This window comes from Pristiophorus japonicus, chromosome 12 (genome assembly GCF_044704955.1).
Source record: "Pristiophorus japonicus isolate sPriJap1 chromosome 12, sPriJap1.hap1, whole genome shotgun sequence".
Lineage (NCBI taxonomy): Eukaryota > Metazoa > Chordata > Chondrichthyes > Pristiophoridae > Pristiophorus > Pristiophorus japonicus.
This window is the reverse complement of record NC_091988.1, coordinates 186,731,423-186,751,598: the sequence shown is the minus strand read 5'-3', so window position 1 is coordinate 186,751,598 and position 20,176 is coordinate 186,731,423. Positions and strand designations below refer to the sequence as shown.

Genomic DNA, 20,176 nt, shown 5'->3' with positions numbered 1-20,176 from the left:
GTCCCACCATCCCGTGAATCAGTCTGGTGAACCTTCGCTGCACTCCCTCAATAGCAAGAATGTCCTTCCTCAAGTTAGGAGACAAAAACTGTACACAATACTCCAGGTGTGGCCTCACCAAGGCCCTGTACAACTGTAGTAACACCTCCCTGCCCCTGTACTCAAATCTCCTCGCTATGAAAGCCAACATGCCATTTTCTTTCTTAACCGCCTGCTGTACCTGCATGCCAACCTTCAATGACTGATGTACCATGACACCCAGGTCTCGTTGCACCTCCCCTTTTCCTAATCTGTCACCATTCAGATAATAGTCTGTGTCTCTGTTTTTACCACCAAAGTGGATAACCTCACATTTATCCACATTATACTTCATCTGCCATGCATTTGCCCACTCACCTAACCTATCCAAGTCACTCTGCAGCCTCATAACATCCTCCTCGCAGCTCACACTGCCATCCAACTTAGTGTCATCCGCAAATTTGGAAATACTACATTTAATCCCCTCGTCTAAATCATTAATGTACAATGTAAACAGCTGGGGCCCCAGCACAGAACCTTGCGGTACCCCACTAGTCACTGCCTGCCATTCTGAAAAGTATCCATTTACTCCTACTCTTTGCTTCCTGTCTGCCAACCAGTTCTCAATCCACGTCAGCACACTACCCCCAAATTTGCTGGAATTCTTTGAGGATGTAACAAATAGGGTGGATAAAGGTGAACCAGTGGATGTGGTGTATTTGGACTTCCAGAAGGCAGTTGACAAGGTGCCACATAAAAGGTTATTGCACAAGATAAAAGTTCACAGGGATTGGGGTAATATAGTTAGCATGGATAAAGGATTGGCTAACTAACAGAAAACAGAGAGTCGGGATAAATGATTCATTCTCGAGTTGACAATCAGTAACTAGTGGGGTGCCGCAGGGATCGGTGCTGGGACCCCAACTATTTACAATCTATATTAATGACTTGGATGAAGGGACCGAGTGTAACGTAGCCAAATTTGCTGACAATATAAAGATGGGAGGAAAAGCAATGTGTGAGGAGGACACAAAAAACCTGCAAAAGGACATAGACAGGCTAAGTGAGTGGGCAAAAAATTGGCAGATGGAGTATAATGTTGGAAAGTGTGAGGTCATGCACTTTGGCTGAAAAAAATCGAAGAGCAAGTTATTATTTAAATGGAGAAAAATTGCAAAGTGCTGCAGTACAGCGGGACCTGGGGGTACTTGTGCATGAAACACAAAAGGATTGTATGTAGGTACAGCAAGTGATCAGGAAAGGTCAAGTTGGAATCTTGGCCTTTATTGCAAAGGGGATGGAGTATAAAAGCAGGGAAGTCTTGCTACAGTTACTGGTAAGGCGACACCTGGAATATTGCGTAGTTTTGGTTTCCATATTTAAGGATATACTTGCTTTGGAGGCAGTTCAGAGAAGGTTCACTAGGTTGATTCCGGGGATGAGGGTTGACTTATGAGAAACGGTTAAGTAGGTTGGGCTTCTACTCATTGGAATTCAGAAGAATGAGAGGTGATCTTATCAAAATGTCATGCCCCCTCATAATCTTATACAAGGTGGATGCAGAGAGGATGTTTCCACTGATAGGGGAGACAAGAACTAGGAGGCATAATCTTAGAATAAGGGGCCGCCCATTTAAAACTGATATGAGAAGGAATTTCGTCTCTCAGAGGGTTGTAAATCTGTGGAATTCGCTGCCTCAGAGAGCTGTAGAAGTTGGGTCATTGAATAAATTTAAAACTGTGATAGACCGTTTCTTAACCGATAAGGGAATAAGGGGTTATGGGGAGTGGGCAGGGAAATGGACCCAAGTCCATGATCGGATCAGCCATGATCGTATTCAATGGCGGAGCAGGCTCGAGGGGCTCTATGGCCTACTCCTGCTCCTATTTCTTATGTTCTTATAACCTCATCCTGCTGATCACATCCCCCATCACTCTGCCTTCCCTACCCGACTCCTGCACATCCTCACTCGCACCAACTTACCTTGCACCTCTACCCATCCCTCTCTACATTATCACTTCCCTATTTCACTCGCCATACCTCACACTTACCCTCATCCTCGCCCAATCAGACCAACTAACACAAGGTTAATGTAATGTATGCACCTGTGAGGATGCTCACAGATTTGTAGAGCTGTTGACTTTGGGCATCCTGTGCGGAAGGGAGCGGGCAGGTCGGAAGACCTCCTCGTCGGACTGTTCCTGGGCATGGCCAAGGTGGTCATCAACCGATCCAGGCAGCAGGCGGTCAAAGGGGTCGTTCAGCCCAACTGCCTGCCTCTCTTCCACGGTTCCATCCAAGCCATGGTGTCCCTGGAGCTGGAGCATGTGGTGTCCACCGGTACACTCGCGGCCTTCCACGAGAGGTGGTCGCTGGAGGAACTGGAGTGCATCATTTCAACAGGGAACAAAAGTTTAATTTAATTTGTCATGGTTCCCTTTAATGTTTATTAGTTAATTTGTGGATTTTTGTGCCTTTACGAAAGGTGGCACTTGGCTTAAAATATATTTAAAATAGTTGTAGAGCTGTTGAGTGGGAGTGGATTAGTCAGTCACGTGATGCTCACAAGACTCAATAAAATCCCAGCCAGTTGGGTTCGAGGAATCCACGATGTAGCAGATGGTTGTGAGCTTGGTGGATGATCTGGTAATGTGTAATGTGATTGTTAAACCTTTTGCTAATAAACCAAATAGTTCTTAATAGCAACATATTGCTATGAATTCTTAAGCAAAGAACCCATGAAGCAAATACATTACAGGTTGGCACTTATGTGCTTTAGTCAATGTTCATGTGACGTTTCTGTTAATGTGCTGTCAAACATTTAAATCTTTATTTTCAACACTTTGAGTTCTTGGACAGATTTGTGTGCACCTTTGGAAGTGGCTTAGTGAGCTGCAGTGAATGGAGAGACATAATGGTACCCCCCACAATGGTGATGAGTGTGAAAGTAATTGTCTGGGCATTGTAGGGTGCTTTATGGTGTTAGTGTGATGCAAACCTGGCGCATCATGTGGCAGCCAGGGTGTACAGCATCAAGTGAAGACAATCTGGCTATGGTGAGGCCATCCCTGGCCTCCTCGGCAGTAATGTGGTTGGGTGCTGATGCCATGTCCTGTGCAGCATCAGTTGATTGCGGAGATTGGTGTTGTTATTGGTGCTGCTGGTGTGCCTGATACCACTGGTGATTGGGCTGATCTTGGTGCGATTCTGAGGACCAAGGCGAGATAATTTCAGGGACACCAATGCTGATGTAATGGATGGCAGGTGAACTTGAGATGACAGAAGCGATCTGTCCATGGTGAGATCGGTTGTTCCAATGAGGTGACACTGGATAGAGAATTTACTCCAAACACATGCAACCCGCAGTAATCTCCATCTGTCTTCCAAATGCAGTAAGCAACAACTTCTGAGCATGGAAAGTGAACAGTTGTGAGAAGGGAGCTTTTATAGCACATTTGTAGCTGTCAAGTAAAGAAATGATTTCACGGTCGCACAACTCCTGACCTCCTTACCTGATGTGATCCCTGAACAGCGTGAACCCCGTGGGCGACCTTGTAAAATCTAAAAGTGGTCTCAAAATGCTTTTTAAGTGGCTGTTACCAAGGTCATAATGACCTGAATTGCCCCCCCCCGCTGCTGCTTCTTGGGTCTGCTCAGCGTTGACAGACCCGACATTTTGGAAAGGCGCGTGGCGGCGGGTTGACACCTGGGTCCTGGCCTGCTGTCAAAAATTTTTTTTTCCCTCCCAACCCGCCATCGATCGCGCCCGTTGGCCTCCTGAAAAATTCCCCCCTTTATGTCCACCTGAACAGACATTGTTAAACAGGCAGATTTAACATCTCCACAATGCATTACTCCCCAAGTACTGCACTGAAGTGTCTGCGTAGATCACGTATTCAGGTCTTGGAGTGGTGATTGAACCCACACCCTTCTGACTTAGTGGTGAGCGTGCTGCCACAGAGGGCAAATCGACCTTTGAATAAAGCACACTAATCATTGGTACAAGAATGCTCGTCCTTATTGGCAAAGAAATCTCATATTCAGCTACTGGAATGAGGCACTGTCTACTCATTGCAGCACTCAAGCTCAAGAGAGGAAATAACCACTGACACTTGAATCAGACCATTGAAAGCCAAAATGGGGATTCTCAACCTTGCCGGAGCAAACTGGCTGAGAAAGACACCCTGAAGAATGTTTTCCTTGACTGGGGTCAACCGGCTATTTGGACAGGGTAGAAGTAACTGCTGAGCCTGAACACCAGCAGAACTGGTCACCCCGGCTCTCTCATGCCAGGCGAGAGTTGCTACATTGATTAGAGATGGCAGGCAGATTACTTAGAATATACAGCACAGAAACTGGTAATTCGGCCCAACTAGTCTGTGCTGGTGTTTATACTCCACAAGTCTTTTCCTATTCCATCTACCTCAGCCATTCAGACTATCTTTCTAATGCTTTTTCTCATGTACTCATCTAGTTTCCTTTTGAAAGCATATAAGCTATTTGCTTAAACTACTTCCTGTGATAGGGAGTTCCACATTCTAACCAGTGTCAGCTGTGGCTCAGTGGGTGGCACTCTCGCCTCCGAGTCAGAAGGTTGTGCGTTCAAGTCCCACTCCAGGGACTTGAGCACAAACAAAAATCTAGGCTGACACTCCAGTGCAATGCTGAGGGAACGCTGAATTGTCAGAGCTGCCATCTTTCAGATGAGACGTTAAACCGAGGCCCCGTCTGCTCTCTCAAGTGGACGTAAAAGATCCCATGGCACTATTTCGAAGCAGAGCACGGGAGTAATCCCCAGTGTCCTGGCCAATATTTATCCCTCAATCAACATAACAAACAAATTATCTGGTCATTATCACTTTGCGGTTTGAGAGAGCTTGCTTGTGCACAAATTGGCTGCTGCGTTTTCTACATTACAACACTCCTAAAGTACTTCATTGTCTGTAAAGCGCTTTGTGACGTCCGATGGTCGTGAAAGGCGCTATATAAATCCAAGTCTTTCTTTCTCGGAGTAAAGAAATGTCTCCTTATTTTCCTATTGAATTTATTAGTAACTATCTTGTATTCATGGCTCCTAATTTTGGATTCTTCAACAAGTAGAAATATTTTCTGCACACGGATGCTGCCCAACCCATTCATAATTTTATGAACCTCTCTCCGCTCTCCTCAAAGTCTTCTCTTTTCCAAAGAAAAAAAGCACCAACCTGTTGAATCTTTCTCCATAGCTGCAATCGCTCAGTTCTGGTACCGATCTTGTAAATCCTTTTTGCACTTTCTCCTGGAGTAAAAATAAAACGGGGAAGGTGGCTCAACCATGGCTAACAAGGGAAATTAAGGATAGTGTTAAAGCCAAGGAAGAGGCATATAAATTGGCTAGAAAAAGCAACAAACCTGAGGACTGAGAGAAATTTAGAATTCAACAGAGGAGGACTAAGGGTTTAATTAAGAAGGGGAAAATCGAGTATGAGAGGAAGCTTGCAGGGAACATTAAAAACTGACTGCAAAAGCTTCTATAAATATGTGAAGAGAAAAAGATTAGTGAAGACAAACGTAGGTCCCTTGCAGTGGGATTCAGGTGAATTTATAATGGGGAACAAAGAAATGGCAGACCAATTGAACAAATACTTCGGTTCTGGCTTCACGGAGTAAGACACAAATAACCTTCCAAATGTACTGGGGGACAGTGGGTCTAGTGAGAAGGAGGAACTGAAGGATACCCTTATTAGGCGGGAAATTGTGTTCGGGAAATTGATGCGATTGAAGGCCGATAAATCCCCGGGGCTTGATAGTCTGCATCCCAGAGTACTTAAGCAAGTGGCCCTAGAAATAGTGGATGCATTGGTGATCATTTTCCAACAGTCTATCGACTCTGGATCAGTTCCTATGGACTGGAGGGTAGCTAATGTAACACCACTTTTTAAAAAGAGGGAGAGAGAAAACAGGTAATTATAGACCGGTTAGCCTGACATCAGTAGTGGGGAAAATGTTGGAATCAATCATTAAGGATGAAACAGCAGCGCACTTGGAAAGCAGTGACAGGATCGGACCAAGTCAGCATGGATTTATGAAAGGAAAAACATGCTTGATGAATCTTCTGGAATTTTTTGAGGATGTAACTAGCAGAGTGGACAAGGGAGAACCAGTGGATGTGGTGTATTTGGACTTTCAAAAGGCTTTTGACAAGCACCCACACAAGAGATTGCTGTGCAAAATCAAAGCACAAGCTATTGGGGGTAATGTACTGACGTGGATAGAGAACTGGTTGGCAGACAGAAAGCAGAGAGTCGGGATAAACGAGTCCTTTTCAGAATTGCAGGCAGTGACTAGTGGAGTGCCGCAGGGCTCAGTGCTGGGACCCCAGCTCTTTACAATATACATTAACGATTTAGATGAAGGAGTTAAGTGTAATATCTCCAAGTTTGCAGATGACACTAAACTGGGTGGCAGTGTGAGCTGTGAGGAGGACGCTAAGAGGCTGCAGGGTGACTTGGACAGATTAGGTGAGTGGGCAAATGCATGGCAGATGCAGTATAATGTGGATAAATGTGAGGTTATCCATTTTGGGGGCAAAAACATGAAGACAGAATATTATCAAAATGGCGGCAGATTAGGAAAAGGGGAGATTGAAATGAGACCTGGGTGTCATGGTTCATTAGTCACCGAAAGTGGGCATGCAAGTACAGCAGGCGGTGAAGAAGGCAAATGGTATGTTGGCCTTCATAGCTAGGGGATTTGAATATAGGAGCAGGGAGGTCTTACTGCAGTTGTACAGGGCCTTAGTGAGGCCTCACCTGGAATATTGTGTTCAGTTTTGGTCTCCTAATCGGAGGAAGGACATTCTTGCTATTGAGGAAGGGCAGCGAAGGTTCACCAGACTGATTCCAGGGATGGCTGGACTGTCATATGAGGAGAGACTGGAGCAACTGGGCCTTTATTCACTGGAGTTTAGAAGGATGAGAGGGGATCTCATAGAAACGTATAAGATTCTGACGGGACTGGACAGGTTAGATGCGGGAAGAATGTTCCCGATGTTGGGGAAGTCCAGAACCAGGGGACATAGTCTTAGGATAAGGGGTAGGCCATTTAGGACTGAGATGAGGAGAAACTTCTTTACTCAGAGTTGTTAACCTATGGAATTCCCTGTCGCAGAGAGTTGTTGATGCCAGTTCATTGGATATATTCAAGAGGGAGTTAGATATGGCCCTTATGGCTAAAGGAATCAAGGGGTATGGAGAGAAAGCAGGAAAGGGGTACTGTGGGAATGATCAGCAATGATCTTATTGAATGGTGGTGCAGGCTCGAAGGGCCGAATGGCCTACTCCTGCATCTATTTTCTATGCTTCTATGTCCTTTTTATAGTATGAAGACCAGAACTGTGCACAGTACTCCAAGTGCAGCCTGACCAGTATCCTATACAAGTTTAACACAACTTCAATACTTTTGAATTCTATACCCCTAGAAATAAATCCCAGTGCTGTTGTCATTTTTAGTTGCTTTGGCAACCTGTGATGCTGCAACCTACGATGATCTGCACCTAGGCCTCTGCCAATCCTATTCTAAAAGCTGCTCAGAGTATGGCTCTAGTTGAGTGCTGTCTTCGTGTTGGTGTTTTGCCCTCCCATTTAAACATATTGCGCAGGTACAAGATCGATAGCTTCTTAGGGTGCGCTAGAATTAGCTGTTCATCTGGCTTATTTTATTGCAGTTCAATAAGACTTCTGGGATGTAAAAGTGGATGCAGACTAATTCTTGTCAACACAACGGTATGAAATCAGATGATCAGCATTGCTATTTTACAGAGGGGTAATAATGGCACTGATAATTGGACAGATTCTAAAAGTGCAGTTTAAACAAAGTCATGCTATGAAAGTAGTGAGGCACCAAAGCAGGTTGGCACCAACTAAGCAATCAGACTGCAATTACTTTGTCTTGCATTTTAAAGCTGGTGCCATGCTATGATTTTTCTCACACTAGCCCTAAAAATGCAGTATTAATCCCAAATCTTGAACTATCACTCTGCAGCAGTTTTGCATGAATCTTTCAGGCTTCCCCTGTAACACTGTATTTTTAAAACTTGTATTGCCCCTGCACCACCATTTTCTTCTGCATTATGAAGAACTGGTTGTCCTGTCAGCTATTATCAGTACAAAATGAGAGTGGTAGAAAAGGAGGTGGTGTAAATTACAATTTATTTGTACATTTGAGTACGCAGTCATAGAGCTCTGTCACCCCCCCTCCCCATGCTCCTTTAACAATAATGCAAACAGTTGCTATACAAGGTATTTCAATGCTTGCTGCTGTACCCCAAAGATCTGTACTGGGGCCTCAGCTTTTCACTATATTTATAAATGACTTAGATAAAGGGAGAGTTGTAAATCTAAGTTTACTGATGACACCAAGTACGTGGCGCAATAAATAGCGTAGATGGGAGCAAAAAGTTGCGAAGGGACATTGGTAGGTTAGGTGTGTGGGCAAAACTGTGGCAGATGGAGTTCAATGTGGGGAAAGTCCACTTTAGACCTGAGAAAGATAGATTGGAGTATTTTCTAAATGGCGAGAAGCGAGGAACTGTGGATAAACAGAGAGATTTAGGGGTCCAAGTACAGAAGTCAGTAAAAGCTAGTGAACAGGTACAAAAAGTAATTTAAAAGACTAATGGAATGTTAGCTTTTATTTCAAGAGGACTGGAATACAAAGGGGTGGAAGTTAGGATGCAGCTGTACAGAGTTCTGGTTAGACCACATTTAGACTACTGTGTTCAGTTCTGGGCACTGGAGCTCAGAAAGGATACAGTGGTTTGAGAGGTGCAGTGCATATTCACCAGAATAATACCAGGCCTAAGAGAGTTAAATTATGAGGACAGATTTCATAGACTAGACTTGTATTCCCTTAGATATAGAAGATTAAGGGGTGATCTAATTGAGATGTTTAAAGTGATCAACAGAGATGACAGGATATATAAGAGAGAAACTATTTCCTCTAGTGGGGAAGTCTAAAACAAGGAGGCATAAAGTTAAAATTAGAACTAGGTTGTTCAGGAGTGATGTCAGAAAGCATTTCTTCACACAAAGGGTAGTGGAAATCTGGCACTCTCTCTCCAAAAAGCTGTTGAGGCTGGGAATCAATTGAAAATTTCAAAACTGAGATTGATAAATTGTTGTTAGGCAAGGGTATTAAGGGGTACAGCACCAAGGTGAGTCGATGGAGTTAAGATACAGATCAGGCATTGAATGGCAGAACAGGCTCGAGATGCTAAATTGGCCTATTCCTGTTCTTATGTACCAACAGAACCAATATGAGCACTGAAAAAGCACAACTGAGAGTTGGGGTGGGGCAGTGAGAGATAGAATACATTTGACGAGCACAAGTTGTGCATAAGGAGTGTCACTTGGCAAAGCTGCATTGACTGGTTTGCCCAGCTTAGTTAGTTTACTAAAGCACCTGCTGTTGCAATATTATCACCTGTTTTACAGACTGGAGCAGTTCCAGCCAAGCTTTCCACAACCTTTCATAGGAACAGTTTACTTTTCTATGTAACCAGAATTTTTTTCAATTTCACAGTTCTAGACCTAACCAATAAAGTTTATAATCTGAACTGGAGTAATGGCCCACATTTTGCGATCGGAAGCTTCCTGCGGGCGGGCGGATGCCTCCGACCTGCAAAAAATCTATGAACTTACCTGATGGTCCGCAGGTTCGGCGACTATGGTCCCTGGCCTCTGCACATAGGCCTGCTTCGCAAGCTCCTGGGATCACGTGGGCTGGCGCAACCAATGAAAGTAGGGGGATTTCCCCATTCATACTTATGGTGAGTTCCGTTTCTACGGAGCTGTCACAAGTATGAATGGGAATACCCTCAAATACACACAAACACGTTAAATAAATTTTAAAAACATATTACATATTTAAAATGAATTAAAATGCAATTTAATTAAATATTTTATACCAAAATTTATTTTTTGGATTTTTTTTTTAACAGGGTTAAAAATAAACTTACCTTAATATATAAATGAATGATAACATTTTATTTTTCTATCTTTTAAAACTCTTGTGCTGGTAAAAGCAATCCTTACTCCTGCTTTTACCAGTGTAAGAATTTCAAGGACATTCGCTGGGCAGAAGTTGGACAATAGACCAACTCTCCGCCCGCAGAGGTCCTTTACTAGCGGATGTGTGTAATCTGTCAAAAGAACTTGCACGGGCTCTATGGGTGTGTGCGCACCTCATACGCACCCATAGGAGCTGTAAATTCAGTCCCAATATATTCTCTGAAAGATAGGAACTTCCTGACTCTCCGATATCAAAAAAACTTGCATTTATATTGCACCTTTCACAACCTCAGGATATCCCAAATTTGGAGTGTAGTCACTGATGTAATGTAGGAAACACAGCAAACGAATTTGTGCACAGCAAACTCCCACAAACAGCAATGTAATAATGACCAGATAATCAGTGATGTTGACTGAGGGATAAATATGGGCCAGGACACCGGGGATAACTCCTCTGCTCTTCTTTGAAATAGTGCCATGGGATCTTTTACATCCACCTGACCTGGTTTAATGTCTCATCTGAAAGATGGATCAAGTGCTGGAGTAGACCACTAGATCTCTCCTCCTGATTGTAGTGACTGATGGTGGGGTACAAGCAGATCAGCTGTTAAATGACCATTCTTCATGTGTGGGAACCTACATAGTGAGTGTCACCATAATATTCAAAGGAGAGGTAGGGGAGTAATTGCTTGCAAATATGAGGAGCAGGAATGCTGGGCACAACAACACAAAAGCAAAATACTGTGGACGCTGGAATCAGAAATTAAAACACAGAATGGGTCAGGCAGCATTTGTGGAGAGAAACAGAGTTAACGTTTCAGGTCAATGACCGTTCATCAGAACTGCCGAATGTTAGAAATGAACAGATCTTAAGGAGCACTGAAAGGGGGAGGAGAGGAAAGAACAAAAGGGAAAGTCTGTGATAAGAGTGCAAGACAGGAGAGATTAGTGAGACAAAAGGCATGATGGGCCAACTTCCGATGGTAATAGCAGAAGTTAGAAAAAGGTTAGTCTAGATAGGATGTGAATGGCGGAATAATTTGCAGCTGCCATGGGAGACAGAGAGAAAAAAATTACATAAGTTCGGAGGCGGGAGGTCAAATATGGTTATGGTCTGAAATTGTTGAACTCAATGTTGAGTCCAGAAGGTTGTAAAGTGCCTAAACGAAAGATGAAGTGCTCTTCCTCAATCTTGCGTTGAGCTTCATTAGAACAGTATAGGAGGCCGAGGACAGAGAGCTCAGAGTGGGAGGGGAGCAGGTAATTGAAGTGACAGGCAATCGGAAGCTCGGGATTACACTTACGGACTGAATGGAGGTGTTCCGCAAAGCAGTCACCAAATATGCGTTTGGTCTCCCCAATGTAGAGAGACCACATTGTGAGCAGCGAATACTGTATACTAAATTGAAAAAAGTACAAGTAAATCGCTGTTTCACCTAGAAGGAGTATTTGGGGCCCTGGACAGTGGGAAGGGAGGAGATAAAAGGGCTGGTTTTGCATCTCCTGTGCTTGCATGGGAAGGTGCCGTGGGAAGGGAAGAGTGTGCTGGGGGTGACTGCAGAATGGACCAGGGTGTGATGTTTCCCCACTTTCTTAGTGCAGGGTTGCTAGGACAAATTGTAACAACCCTACTTTCTCCTCGGCTAGCATCAGCTAATGCAGCAGAGCTCAGAGATTGAACCTGGAATCATCCTGGTCCATATGGCACAGCACCTCATCAGGCATTGTGGGTCGTTTAACTATGTTAAAGGTGCTATATAAATACAAGTTGTTGTTGTGGTGCATTGACCCGCTGAGTGTTCGGGAAGCAGGTACCACAGCCTCAAATGTTCTGAGCTGCTGAGGGCATGAGTCTCACTGGCTGTGGATGCAGATTGAGAAATTGACCCCACCCTCCCCCCGCCCACTTCATGCACCTGATTCATGCTGCACCTAACATTCCAATAGTTGTTTTTGAGAGAAGCAAGAAACCGGTCATACAGTCATACATGGAACTTATTTAAATGAGCTCCAAAGTTGAATTTCACATGGTTCAACTGAATCTCCATCCTAATAGCCCAATAAAATGAATGCAAGACAAAGAAAGGAGTCTGGCCTGCTTTGGAATGCATCTTAAAACAAGGTGACTGCCACTGTCACATTAACTTGTTGTGCTGCTAAGTGTTTTTTTTGGCAGTGAGAATTTCTCTGCTTATCCATTGAACATCTTGCATACTTTGTTTCCTTCCATATTGTTGGCTTTTTGTTCTTAGCCCAAGTTTGGCTAAGATTTATCTTTCTAGAGCCTGGATAATTCCTACTGCAGCAGTAGTTACAAAGCTGTGAAGATGGCAATCCCGTTGGCTGTTCCCATCGTGATGCATGAATTGGACAGGATGAATTTGGAGGGCAGATCTCCAAATCCCACAACATCGCAGGGGATACGTTCACTCAAGTCAATATCAAAGGACTTGTATTTACAGACCACACCATTTCTGCCTGGCTATTGCTACTTTACTAAAGAGGCGATGACAGACAACTTCAAGGACTAAGGCAGCTCCTCCTGGAGCTGTGAAGTTCACTGCAGTATAGTATTATGTTTCCATGAAACAAGATAATTCCAGGTCAACATAAGAGACATCTGCTAGAAACAAAATCTGCTGTTCACTTCTCCATAAAGCAAATGACGAATGCTATGTTTGAAGTAGAAATATTTTATTACTTTTCTGGTGAAAAAGAGAAACTAAATGGAGAAGGGACAGAACTTTTACACCTGTCAGGTTTCCCCAGAATCCAGGACACAGATGCTGCTGACAGAGCTCCACACGTTAACCTCAAAGCTCACGTCAACAGGAAGAAGAACCACTCCATAACTGTGCAGACCACAGAAATTTAATCATGCGCATTAATGTTGTTATTCGGGCTGCAACCATGATGCTTTCATTCTGCAGTAAGCCACAGTATCGCATTAATGGATGATCCTGAGAGAATTAACACTTGGCTTTTGGGAGAACAGAGTTACTGTTTTGCTGCCATGGTTGATGACCCCAAATCAGAAATCCCTACACAACAGGCAGAACATGGATATAATGAAGCCTATGTCATCACCTAATTTACTGTAAAACAGACAATGAGGGTTGCTGAAGTAATGATTCTTTTGGACTGTTCGGGTGGGATGGTTTTCTACAGTCCAGCCAAAGTTTTCAAAATCATCACCATTTATTCCATTATGCACAGTTTTGCCATCCAAAGAATGAGCACTCAGCAGGATGAAGAGCTTAAGGTCCACATGAAGAGGAGGAGGAGGGCAACATGGATGGAGACAAAGTACAGGAAGGGAGATGGGCGTGGAACTCTGTGATTGAGATATCCTACCACTTTCCAACTTTTCTTTCCCAAAGAACTTCCACACAGGGCCATCCCCAAAACATGGTACACATTCAACCTCCTCCCAATACTTAAGGAGAAATATAAGCTCTAATATATAGAGCTATGAGCGATGTGCTTTAAATCCTATGAGGTTGAATTTCCACAGACTTTCTCCCATGGTTTTGGGGGGAGGGAGCAGTGATGGTAATGTAATGGCTTTAGTGCTAGACTAGCAAGCCAGAAGTCATAAGTTCAAATCCCATGGTAAATTGTGAAATTCAATTAAATAAATATAATAATTAATGGGCTAATACAGTAAAAAATAACCACGAATGTTGCTGGTTTGGCCATAAAAACCTAACTGGATCACTAATGCCCTTCAAAGAAGGCGTACACATGACTCCAATCCCACACAATGTAGTAGTTGTAGTTGTTCACTGAAATGGCCTAAAAATCCACTTTGTTGTAACCAATTACTGCAAAGTTCAAAAATAAGGGACAAAAATCAGAATGACCTAATCGGCAATTATGCAGGCATTGTATCAGGACAAGATTTGAGCAATCCTGCAAAACCGTCCTCATTAACATTTTGTCATTGGTGCCCAAGTTGAGAGAACTGTCCCACAGAGTAGCCAAGCAACAGCCTGATATAGTCACATTCACAGATCCAAATCTGTCAGCCAACAACCCAGACTCATCCATCTTATTCCTGGGTATGTCCAGTTACACTGGCAAGATAGACCCACCTGAGATAGGGATACATCAGGGTGGGAACGGCCCTGGGAGTCCTCAACATTGACGTGGACCTGCTAAGCTAGATTGGTAGGAGTGACCACCACAGTCCTTGTGAATCAAAGTTTAATCTCCACAATGAGGACATCCTTGACCATGTAGTGTTGCACTAGCACCGTGCTATATAGGACAGAGGACAGATCTAATAGCCCAAAACTGGGTATCTATGAGTTGCTAGTGGCCATTAGCAATGCACAATTATATACCAGTACATTCTGTAACCTTATGGCCCACACATTCCTCAATCCTTGATGACCAAGCCACAAGACCAACCCTGTTTTAATTCGGACATGCCAGACATACCTTAGAATGCGTTACCAACCTAGTGAAGCAATTAAACAGGACTATCTGCATTCTAAAAATCAAAAGCAGAAAGCTGTAGATAGAATTAAGTAGTCCCACAATAAACAGCCAGATTTTTAACTTGGAGCGGCAGTCATGCAGGTAGGGATCGATGCAGGCGGGGATAAAGTCACCACTAACTGGTCAGAGCAGAGCTCTGTAGTCTTACCACATTCAGTCGAGAAGAATGGTGGAAAAAAAGAGAAAGCTCCATGAAGATCCTCATACTCAACCATAATGGAGCCCAACATTTGAATACCAGAGATAAGGCTGAAGTGTTTGAAGGAACTTTAGCCATATTAAGTGGCTAATTGCACTGGACACAGCAAAGGCAATGGGTCCTGACAACCTTTCAGCTATAGTTCTATGCACCAGAGCTCGCTGCACCCTTGTCAAAGTTATTTCGGTACTTGTTTTTTTTAGAACATAAGAAATAGGAGCAGGAGTAGGCCACACGGCCCCTCGAGCCTGCTCCGCCATTTAATACGATCAAGGCTGATCTGATCATGGACTCAGGTCCACTTCCCTGCCCGCTCCCCATAACCCCTTATCGGTTAAGAAACTGTCTATCTCTGTCTTAAATTTTTTCAATGACGCAGCTTCCACAGCTCTCTGAGGCAGCGAATTCCACAGATTTACAACCCTCTGAGACACAAAATTCCTTCTCATCTCAGTTTTAAATGGGCGGCCCCTTATTCTAAGATTATGCCCCCTAGTTCTAGTCTCGTCTATCAGTGGAAACATCCTCTCTGCATCCACCTTGTCAAGCCATCTCATAATCTTATACGTCTTGATAAAATCACCTCTATTCTTCAGAATTACAATGAGTAGAGGCCCCACCTACTCAACCTTTCCTCATAAGTCAACCCCCTCATCTCCGGAATTAACCTATTAACCTAGTGAATCTTCTCTGAACTGCCTCCAAAGCAAGTATATCCTTTCTTAAATATGGAAACCAAAACTGCACGCAATATTCCAGGTGTGGCCGCACCAGTATCCTGTATAACTGTAGCAAGACTTCTCTGCTTTTATACTCCATCCCCTTTGCAATAAAGTCCAGGATTCCATTGGCCTTCCTGATCACTTGTTGTACGTGCATACTAACCTTTTGTGTTTCATGCACCAGGATCCCCAGATCCCGCTTTACTGCAGCACTTTGCAATTTTTCTCCATTTAAATAATAACTTGCTCTTTGATTTTTTTCTGCCAAAGTGCTTAACCTCACACTTTCCAACATTATACTCCATCTGCCAAATTTTTACCCACTCACTTAGCCTGTCTATGTCCTTTTGCAGGTTTTTTGTGTCCTCTTCACACATTGCTTTTCCTCCCATCTTTGTATCCTCAGCAAACTTGACTCCGTTACACTCGGTCCCTGCATCCAAGTCGTTAATATAGATTGTAAATAGTTGGGGTCCCAGCACCGATCCCTGCGGCACCCCACTAGTTACTGATTGTCAACCCGAGAATGAACCATTTATCCCGCCTCTCTGTTTTCTGTTAGTTAGCCAATCCTCTATCCATGCTAATATATTACCCCCAACCCCGTGAGCTTTTATCTTGTGCAGTAACCTTTTGCGTGGCACCTTGTCAAATGCCTTCTGGAAGTCCAAATAAACCACATCCACTAGTTCCCCTCTATTCACCCTGTTCGTTACATCCTCAAAGAATTCCAGCAAATTTGTCAAACATGACTTCCCCTTCATAAATCCATGCTGACTCTGCCTGACTAAATTATGCTTTTCCAAATGTCTTACTACTACTTCTTTAATAATGGACTCCAACATTTTCCTAACCACAGATGTTAGGCTAACTGGTCTATAGTTTCCTGCTTTTTGTCTGCCTCCTTTTTTAAATAGGGGCGTTATATTTGCAGTTTTTCAATCTGTTGGGACCTCTCCAGAATCCAGAGAATTTTGGTAAATTACAACCAATGCATCCACTATCTCTGCCGCTACTTCTCTTAACACCCTATGATGCAAGCCATCAGATCCAGGGGATTTATCCGCCTTTAGTCCCATTATCTTACTGAGTACCACCTCCTGAGTGATTGTGCTAAGTTCCTCCCCCCCATATAGCCCCTTGACTATCTACTGTTGGGATATCTTTAGTGTCCGCTACCGTAAAAAAAGAGTCCGGGGAGCGTCGAGAGAGGCGGGAGTCGGCGAGAGGCAGCGGCCTATAAAGGCTCAGCAGTCGGGCAGTCCGGGGAGCGTCGAGAGAGGCGGGGCTTGTACAGCTCCAGCTGGGAGAGAAAGCAAAAAAGAAGTAGAAAGAAATCAAAAGGTGATGTCACAGCCAAGGGGGTAAGTGATTGGCTGGTGATTGGTGAGTAGCTTTTCTTTTTCTTTTTTATATCAGTCAGTAACTTTTAACATTATTGTTGTCAATTTAAGGGTATCTAAGGGTTAAGTCATGGCAGGAGAGCTCGGTCACGTGATATGCTCCTCCTGTACCATGTGGGAACTCAGGGACGACACCAGTGTCCCTGACGACTACATCTGTGGGAAGTGTATCCGCCTCCAGCTCCTGATGGACTGCGTTGCGGAGTTGAAGCTGAGGGTGGATTCACTCTGGAGCATCCACGATGCTGAGAATGACGTGAGTAGCACGTGTAGCGAGTTGGTCTTATCGCAGGTGAAGGGTCCACAGCCAGATAGGGAATGGAAGACCAGCAGGAAGAGCAGTGCAAGGAAGGTAGTGCAGGGGTCCCCTGCGGTCATCCCCCTGCAAAACAGATACACCGTTTTGAGTACTGTTGAGGGGGATGACTCATCAGGGGAGGGCAGCAGCAGCCAAGTTCATGGCACCGTGGCTGGCTCTGTTGCACAGGAGGGCAGGAAAAAGAGTGGGAGAGCGATAGTGATAGGAGATTCAATTGTGAGGGGAATAGATAGGCGTTTCTGCGGCCGCAACCGATACTCCAGGATGGTATGTTGCCTCCCTGGTGCAAGGGTCAAGGATGTCTCGGAGCGGGTGCAGGACATAGGTTAAAAAAAAGGGATGAGGTCCTACAAAACGAATTTAAGGAGCTAGGAGCTAAAGTAAAAAGTAGGACCTCAAAAGTAGTAATCTCGGGATTGCTACCAGTGCCACGTGCTAGTCAGAGTAGGAATCGCAGGATAGCGCAGATGAATACGTGGCTTGAGCACTGGTGCAGCAGGGAGGGATTCAAATTCCTGGGGCATTGGAACCGGTTCTGGGGGAGGTGGGACCAGTACAAACCGGACGGTCTGCACCTGGGCAGGACCGGAACCAATGTCCTCAGGGGAGTGTTTGCTAGTGCTGTTGGGGAGGAGTTAAACTAATATGGCAGGGGGATGGGAACCAATGCAGGGAGACAGAGGGAAACAAAAAGGAGACAAAAGCAAAAGACAGAAAGGAGATGAGGAAAAGTGGAGGGCAGAGAAACCCAAAGCAAAGAACAAAAAGGGCCACTGTACAGCAAAATTCTAAAAGGACAAAGGGTGTTAATAAAACAAGCCTGAAGGCTTTGTGTCTTAATGCAAGGAGTATCCGTAATAAGGTGGATGAATTAACTGTGCAAATAGATGTTAACAAATATGATGTGATCGGGATTACGGAGACGTGGCTGGGAACTCAACATCCAGGGATATTAAACATTCAGGAAGGATAGAATAAAAGGAAAAGGAGGTGGGGTAGCATTGCTGGTTAAAGAGGAGATTAATGCAATAGTTAGGAAGGACATTAGCTTGGATGATGTGGAGTCTATATGGGTAGAGCTACAGAACACCAAAGGACAAAAAACGTTAATGGGAGTTGTGTACAGACCTCCAAACAGTAGTAGTGATGTTGAGGAGGGCATCAAACAGGAAATTAGGGGTGCATGCAATAAAGGTGCAGCAGTTATAATGGGTGACATTAATATGCACATAGATTGGGCTAGCCAAATTGGAAGCAATACGGTAGAGGAGGATTTCCTGGTGTGAATGTAGGTGGAAGAATCATGAAAGGGTTAAAAAATAAAATGGTTCTAGGAATCAATAAGAAAATAAGAAAAGACAGACTTGGTTTCCCGTGAGAAAGTAGTGGACAAAGTAGCTTGTGTGACCATCACTGATAAACAAGGGTTTATGGCCATGACTTGATAAGGTGCACATTTGCTTCGCGTGCTTAAGCTGGGCTATTCCGCTCGTAAAAGCATAAAGTGTTCTAAAGATAAACAGGCTGTCAATTCATGAAGCCCTAGTAACACACTGTGATTGATGAAGCAGGCCATACCTCCTTCGGTTTGTAAGAATAAAAGGGATGCGTCTGTGAGGATAGGCAGACCTTTTGTCTGCCTGCCCCGGAATCTGTAGACTCTGTGCTGGCAGTTTGTTAACAGGTTCGAAGCTGCTTCAATAAAGACGTAAAGATTGAAGGTATCTGACTCGATTATTGTCGAATGCAGCTGACCACCCGAACTAGGACTTAACACTGGAGTGCATAAGGGATGGTTTTCTAGACCAATATGTCGAGGAACCAACTAGGGGGGAGGCCATCTTAGACTGGGTGTTGTGTAATGAGAGAGGATTAATTAGCAATCTCGTTGTGCGAGGCCCCTTGGGGAAGAGTGACTATAATATGGTGGAATTCTGCATTAGGATGGAGAATGAAACAGTTAATTCAGAGACCATGGTCCAGAACTTAAAGAAGGGTAACTTTGAAGGTATGAGGCGCGAATTGGCTAGGATAGATTGGCGAATGATACTTAAGAGGTTGACTGTGGATGGGCAATGGCAGACATTTAGAGACCGCATGGATGAACTACAACAATTGTACATTCCTGTCTGGCGTAAAAATAAAAAAGGGAAGGTGGCTCAACCGTGACTATCAAGGGAAATCAGGGATAGTATTGAAGCCAAGGAAGTGGCATACAAATTGGCCAGAAATAGCAGCGAACCCGGGGACTGGGAGAAATTTAGAACTCAGCAGAGGAGGACAAAGGGTTTGATTAGGGCAGGGAAAATGGAGTACGAGAAGAAGCTTGCAGGGAACATTAAGACGGATTGCAAAAGTTTCTATAGATATGTAAAGAGAAAAAGGTTAGTAAAGACAAACGTAGGTCCCCTGCAGTCAGAATCAGGGGAAGTCATATCGGGGAACAAAGAAATGGCAGACCAATTGAACAAGTACTTTGGTTCGGTATTCACTAAGGAGGACACAAACAACCTTCCGGATATGAAAGGGGTCAGAGGGTCTAGTAAGGAGGAGGAACTGAGGGAAATCCTTATTAGTCGGGAAATTGTGTTGGGAAATTGATGGGATTGAAGGCCAATAAATCCCCAGGGCCTGATGGACTGCATCCTAGAGTACTTAAGGAGGTGGCCTTGGAAATAGTGGATGCATTGACAGTCATTTTCCAACATTCCATTGACTCTGAATCAGTTCCTATTGAGTGGAGGGTAGCCAATGTAACCCCACTTTTAAAAAAAGGAGGGAGAGAGAAAACAGGGAATTATAGACCGGTCAGCCTGACCTCAGTATGGGTAAAATGATGGAATCAATTATTAAGGATGTCATAGCAGCGCATTTGGAAAGAGGTGACATGATAGGTCCAAGTCAGCATGGATTTGTGAAAGGGAAAACATGCTTATCAAATCTTCTGGAATTTTTTGAGGATG

General features: G+C 44.1%; 1 protein-coding gene across 1 annotated transcript in view; it reads right to left on the bottom strand.

Annotated features, from left to right (window-relative positions):
- Window positions 1-9,770, bottom strand: part of LOC139276894 (histamine H3 receptor-like) — a 94,189-nt gene extending 84,419 nt beyond the window's left edge. Inside the window, 2 exon segments of the mRNA XM_070894889.1 lie at window positions 5,223-5,296; window positions 9,699-9,770. Of these exon segments, the coding sequence (XP_070750990.1) occupies window positions 5,223-5,241 (19 nt within the window). The 5' untranslated portion in view covers window positions 5,242-5,296; window positions 9,699-9,770.
- Window positions 9,771-20,176: the final 10,406 nt, after the last annotated feature.